Consider the following 6,722-nt stretch of genomic DNA (forward strand, 5'->3'; position numbering starts at 1 on the left):
TGCCCAGTGAAGGCTGGGTTTTTATTTTTGGAAAATCCTTATGAACTCCTGAAACTATATTTAGCTGACATTTTTTTGATCACTGCAGTAGGTTTATTTTTAATGCTCTGGTTGCTTTATCTGAAGTCTGAGGTCGACCCTTCAAGTAGGTTACTATATCCTTTTGATGTGACTTCAATTATCCGTGATTTCTTTTTTTTTTTTTTATTGGTACACCAAGATGTGTCAATCTCATCAACTGTGCATCACATTTGGATTCATCAATTTTTCCAAAACACTGTTTCAGTGAGAATATTTAGAAGGCACAATGTGGGTAAGAGGAGTATTAGTTATTTCTGGAATGTCATTACTTCCAGCTTTCAGTGGGCAGGGCTTAGAATCCATTTTTTTTTCTTTTTAAAAGAGAAGAGTAAATCATATGTTTATACTGGTCTTTCTCATTTTATGTAAGTTTTATTATAGTTTTTAAAAATTTGTCTGATTTTTTTTATACTTGTGTCTGTTTTTACACTAGAAATCTTGCTTTCCAAAGGCATTACTATGATTTATATTTACTTTATTTTACAGTCTACCTATAATAATTTCAAAAAAGCATATGAATGTTGGAAATAACCTTTATTTTCTATGTATATGCTTTTAAAATTTTATTTTTTTTAGAGGCAGAGAGACAGAGAGAGAGAAAAAGAATTCCCACTTGCTAATGCACTCCCTAAATGCTTGCAATATCTGAGGGCCTGGGCCAGGGCCAGGAACCAAGAACCAGACCAGGTCTCCTACATGGGTAGCAGGGACCCAAGTACTTGAGCCATCACCTGCTTCCTTTTAGAGTACACAATAGCAAGAAGCTGGAATAGAGAGCTAGAGCTGCAAATCCAACTTAAGCACTCTGATATGGATGTGGGCATCCTAAGTGACATCTTAATCACTAGACCACCAAATGCCTGCCCCTTATTGTATTATCTTAAGGATAAATAATGTTTTGATATATTCATCCTAGTGAAATAGTTACTATGGTCAAAGAAACATAACCACCCTCTGGTATGGTTACCTTTAGTGTGTGTGTGTGTGTGTGTGTGTGGTAAGAACATCAAAAATCTACTCTTCAGATTTCTAGTATTCATGAAAATAGTTTAAAATTAAAATAGAATAATTTATTAGTATTTATTGCCTTTAGAATCCTTTAGGAATATAAATAGTCAAAATACTGTGTTTTTTTTTATTTATAAAGATTTATTTATTTATTTGGAACTTAGAGTTACACGGAGAGAGGAGAGGAAGAGAGAGAGAGAGAGGTCTTCTATCTGCTGGTTCACTCCCCAATTGGCTGCAATAGCAAGAGCTGTGCTGATTTGAAGCCAGGAGCCAGAAGCTTCCTCCAGGTCTTCTCACATGGGTACAGGAGCCCAGGGATTTGGGCCATCTTCTATTGCTTTCCCAGGCCATGGCAGAGAGCTGGATTGGAAGTGGAGCAGCCAAGACTAGAACCAGTGCCCATATGGGATGCCAGCAATGCAGGCAGTGGCTTTACCTGCCATGTCACAGCGCCAGCCCCAAAATACTATGTTTTAAAGTCAATTAAATGAATTGTTTCTTTAGCGATGTTGTTAATTTCTTATACAATTCATTTATTTCAACTTAATTCAATTTTCAAGGATTTTTTTCCATTTTAATTTTTTCACTTGAATTTTATACAAAGATGGTTGAAGCAATACATATAATAGGCGTTCTTTGTATTAGCTGTGTTTCTCTAGGGTATAATTAACAAATATTTTCTTCAGATTGTTCTGTCTTTAACTTTGCTTTCAGTGTTTTTTCAACATTAATAAGCCGTTCACGTATTTTTATGCATCTAGACTTACTAATCTTTAGTCTGCTTTTGAAACTTGAGCCATATTTACTGTGGTTTTTCCATTTCCATATTAAAGAAGAATCTATCCATTTATAATTCAAGTAGTTGCATGGCTTTTATTATGACAATTAGATCTTGCATCTATTTGTAAAATATTATTTAATAATACTTTATTAAATAATCAGCTCTTTTTTTAAGATGCTGTTTTAAATACTGGGGATATAATGGTGACAAGGTCAACAGTAGGTAGTTTCTCTTGCTAATCTTCCAGTGAAGATAGACAAACCATAATGATGATTTCAGATGTTAATCACTACAGAGACAATGAAAAAAAAGAAATATAAAAAGGGACTGAAGAGGTGTCTTTCGGATAGGATGATATTTGAGCTGATTCCTGAATCACAGGAAGAGGCTTGTCCTGACCATTGATGTACAATTTAATACTTTATCCTTTTTAGTATTGTTTTTGTTCTACTTAATACCATTGGTTGAGCTATGTAATTAACACACAATTATTCTTAGGTGTTTAAAGTTAACTGAAAAGTGATTTCTGTTAAATATAAGAGTGGGAATAAGAGAGGGAGGGGATATATAATTTGGGACATGCTCAAGCTGACTTGCCCCCAGTAGTGGAGTTAGAAATGTGCCAGGGGATTCCAGTTCAATCCCATCAAGGTGGCATGTACCAATGCCACCTCACTAGTCCAAGTTATCAATTTCAGGTCACAATAGACCTTAACGATAGGTCTACGAGTCAAAGGGATCACATAAACAAGACTAGTGTCTGATAATACTAACTGATAGAATTAAAAAGGAGAGAACGATCCAACATGGGAAGCAGGATACACAGCAGACTCATAGAATGGCAGTTGTTCTAAACAGCACTCTGGCCTTGGAATCAGCCCTTAAGGCATTCGGATCTGGCTGAAGAGCCCATGAGAGTATTGTAGGCATGGAAAGCCAAGACACTCGGGGGGGGGGGGGGAAGAGGACCTAAATGAAAGATCTCTGTGAGTGAGATCCCAGTAGAAAGAACGAGCCATCAGAGAAGGAGGTACCTTTCTCTGAAGGGAGGAGAGAACTTCCACTTTGACTATGGCCTTGTCGAAATAAGATCAAAGATGGTGAGCTTAGGGGGCTTCCATGGCCTTGGCAACTCATGACTGGAGCCTGGGAAGATTGCTGACGCCTTAAACAAGAGTGTCAATTTGTTAAGTCAACAACAGGAGTGACTGTGCACTTACTCCCCATGTAGGATCTCTGTCCTTAATGTGTAGTTCAATTTGAATTAATGATATGACTAGTGCTCACACAGTATTTGGCACTTTGTGTGCTGTGTGGGGGCAAACTGATGAAATATTTACTTAATATGTACTAAATTGATCTTCTGTATATAAAGATAATTGAAAATGAATCTTGATGTGAATGGATTGGGACAGGGAGCGGGAAATGGGAGGGTTGCAGGTGGGAGGGAAGTTATGGGGGGGGAAGCCATTATAATCCATAAACTGTACTTTGGAAATTTACATCTACTAAATAAAAGTTAAAAAAAAAAAAAGACCTGGAGCAGGAATGTCCACGGCCAAGGGAATACTTAGTACAAACACATTGAAGAAGAATAGTTGTTAACTTACTAAATGCTTACTGTGAACCAGGCGCAGTGCTAAAGCACTATACCTGCATTGCCTCATTTCTTTTTTACAACAATTTGTTGAGATAGGAATCTAATTTACCCAATTGTGAGTGTGAAGTCACTGAGTTTAGGAGAGTGTAGGTCATTGGTGCCTCTCCATCCTCTACCATAGCTTTAGGGCTCAGACCGTAAAAGTGCATCCTTGATTTTGTCTCTCCAGGCTTTCATGAGAAGGACAAGAAGCCATATTGCCGAAAGGATTTCTTAGCCATGTTCTCACCCAAGTGTGGTGGCTGCAACCGCCCGGTGTTGGAAAACTACCTTTCAGCCATGAACACTGTCTGGCACCCGGAGTGCTTTGTGTGTGGGGTCTGTATAGTCTGTATACTCACTTATCCTTTGGTTTAGGGAAAGGCGAGGGTTCTCCTCTCTGAAACGAAGAACTGCAACTAGTAAAAGGGTTCAGAGCGCTGGATGAGGAACTGATGTGGGCTTCCTAATGGAGAAACAAGAGACAGCATCCATGTGGGCATTTGCTGGTCTGTTTTGTAAGAGGGCAATCTAGCCTCCATTTGTCAAGGACACACATGAAATGCATGCAGCTGGCAGTAATGTCAAGTCTGAAAATTTGACTCTGCCGATGATTTACTTCCTAACATCTGTGTTATTTCTTTCCACCACCCCATCCCCACAGGACTGCTTCAGCAGTTTTTCTACCGGTTCCTTCTTTGAACTGGAAGGCCGTCCGTTCTGTGAGCTCCACTACCATCAGCGCCGAGGAACCCTCTGCCATGGGTGTGGGCAGCCCATCACGGGCCGCTGCATCAGCGCCATGGGGCACAAGTTCCATCCTGAGCACTTTGTGTGTGCTTTCTGCCTGACACAGTTGTCAAAGGGCGTCTTCAGGGAGCAGAATGACAAGACCTATTGCCAGCCTTGCTTCAACAAGCTCTTCTCACTGTAGTCTCAGTTGATCCACAGCCTCTTCTGATCCCCTTTAAAATTTAAAGCAAGAGGAAGGAATGGATAAATTGTTACTGACCTGTGGCTTGATAATTTTATAGAGAGAGTAAAGGTGGTGAGCAGCTAAGGGAACTGGTAGTTGTTACAGGAACAGGCTTCTAATCTTAAGTTTTAGGCTTCTAGTCTTTTTTTTTTTTTTTTTTTAATCAAGTGATTGGATTTAGACCCTGCTATCAGTTCCCCATAAGACATGTTTTCACTTGTGCGATTTCTTTCACTACTGGTTTTCTTAGGTTTCTCCCTTTTCACCTTGATGATATCCCTCCACGTAACTGCCTCTTTCCAGCTTCCCCCATTTTCCCCTGTGGTTCACTGTTCCATGTTCACTGCTATGATTTTATCCTTGCTGTCAGGAATCATGAAACCACTCTTAAACTCTCCCCTTCTTCCTTCAGTGCATTTCTCTTTTTCAAGAGGAAGTGACTTTTAATTTTAATTACATCCTTGATAAATAAAATGTCTTGTGATTTTAATGACTCATTGTCATACTTGTTTGGTAGATAAACTTGCTGCTTCACATGTTATATACTGTAAACTTTGTGAATTAAATTTGTATCCTACTTCTTGTTTCCTTCCATACAATAAGCATTTTAAAATATCAGAAGTAATTAAAAGGAAGGACTCCTATTCATTAACTTCTTTTTAAGATTATTTATTTGAGAGGCAGAGTTACAAACAAAAAGACAGAGACGAAGAGAATCTTCCATCCACTAGTTCACTCCCCAAATGGCCGCAGTGGCCAGAGCTGGGCTGATCCAAAGCCAGGAACCAGGGTCTCCCACATGGGTGTAGGGTTCATCTTCCTCTGCTTTCTCAGGCCATGAGCAAGGAGCTAGATCAGAAGTGGAGCAGCCAGGAATCAAACCCATTACCATAAGGGATGCTGGCAAAGCCAAGACCCAAAGAACAATTTCCTCTTAATTATTTTTTTCCTACCAAAATATTATAAGTAAATTTAGAGGAAAGCTTCCAGATTCTTAAGAAATTTGCCTTTCTCATGTCCTATCAGTTTGTTAATAAAAGCTTCGCAGTCATCCTTCCCCGAGAAGATATTAGTAAAATCTGTACTTGTATGTTTCTTACCACAGTCTTAAAATAGCTGTGTGATTACTTGTTACAACAACAACAACAACAAAAAACCAGTGTTTTAGAATCTTTATTCTGTAATAAGTTCCTGACAAAAACTCCTTGGTTTGAGATGTTTTTAAAAATATGAATAGAGTTCAAAAAGTCATAGAAAAATAGGATTAGAAGATAAGTTTATTTTGGTGCAAAAATATTGTGAAATCATACCAAATTTTTTTCATAGGATGCATTCTCCATGAACATTTCAAGACTCCTTTTATGCACAGCTTTCAAAATATTTTTTCACCAACATAAACTTATCTTTTAATTCTATGAACATTTTGAAGTAGCATCAAATTGGTCATCTTCATTTAGATCAGCATGGTAATAGTATTTAGAGAACAGCAATAGATTAAATGATTCTTGCCTAGCTTTATGATATCTATATTCTTTTTTGGGAGGGGTGTTAAAGGGTCTTAGAAAGTTAAAAGGAAGTAGTAACAGTTAAATCTGTAAAATAGGAACTCCAAATGTGTATAAGAAATGTGGAAGGCCACACAGAAATAGAGCCATCTGGCCTTCTATCCTGTTTGGCTAGCTGAGACTACCAGACTAAGCAAAATACACATTCAACTTCTAAACATCCTTTTTACAGGGTCTTCACTCTGTGATGTCATGTGCAGGTGTTAATATGACAGTGTTCATAGTTGCCTTGGCAATTTGACAAAGTAAACTTGGTGTTTATAAAAAGAAATGTGCAGATGCTAAAACTTTTTTTAAAATTATTTTTAAGTATTAGCTATTTTGAGATTTAAGTAGAATCTAAATATTTAAGAATATCAGAGAAAAGCAAGTTCATTAAGATCTGAACGTTAGTGGTTTTATTTATTCAAAAAGAGGTAGTGAGAAAACTTACAGAATGGAAAAAAATGTTTTTCAAGCTATTCATCTGACAAAAAATTCATATTCAAAAGTTAAAAGAAACCCCTCCCCCCCCCCAAAAAAAAAAAAAAAACCCCAGCAAACTGCAAACAAGAGACTCAAAAATGGACAAGAGATAAAACTGGACAAGAAATTTCAAAAGAAGAAATTCAAAAGGACAATAAATTTATTTAAAAATGCTCAATATCATCAGCCATCAGGGAAATATAA

At 37.6% G+C, this 6,722-nt stretch overlaps 1 protein-coding gene across 4 annotated transcripts in view; it reads left to right on the forward strand.

Moving 5' to 3' along the window:
* LPXN (leupaxin) overlaps window positions 1-4,978 on the forward strand; it is a 43,743-nt gene extending 38,765 nt beyond the window's left edge. For all 4 annotated transcript variants that reach the window (XM_070069356.2, XM_089326124.1, NM_001082048.1 and 1 more), the window contains 2 exon segments: window positions 3,703-3,851; window positions 4,177-4,978. In XM_070069356.2, the coding sequence (XP_069925457.1) occupies window positions 3,703-3,851; window positions 4,177-4,446 (419 nt within the window). In that variant the 3' untranslated portion in view covers window positions 4,447-4,978.
* The last annotated feature ends 1,744 nt before the right edge of the window (window positions 4,979-6,722 follow it).

This window comes from Oryctolagus cuniculus, chromosome 1 (genome assembly GCF_051225735.1).
Source record: "Oryctolagus cuniculus isolate XC-2025 breed Fujian yellow rabbit chromosome 1, ASM5122573v1, whole genome shotgun sequence".
In the NCBI taxonomy this organism is placed as follows: domain Eukaryota; kingdom Metazoa; phylum Chordata; class Mammalia; order Lagomorpha; family Leporidae; genus Oryctolagus; species Oryctolagus cuniculus.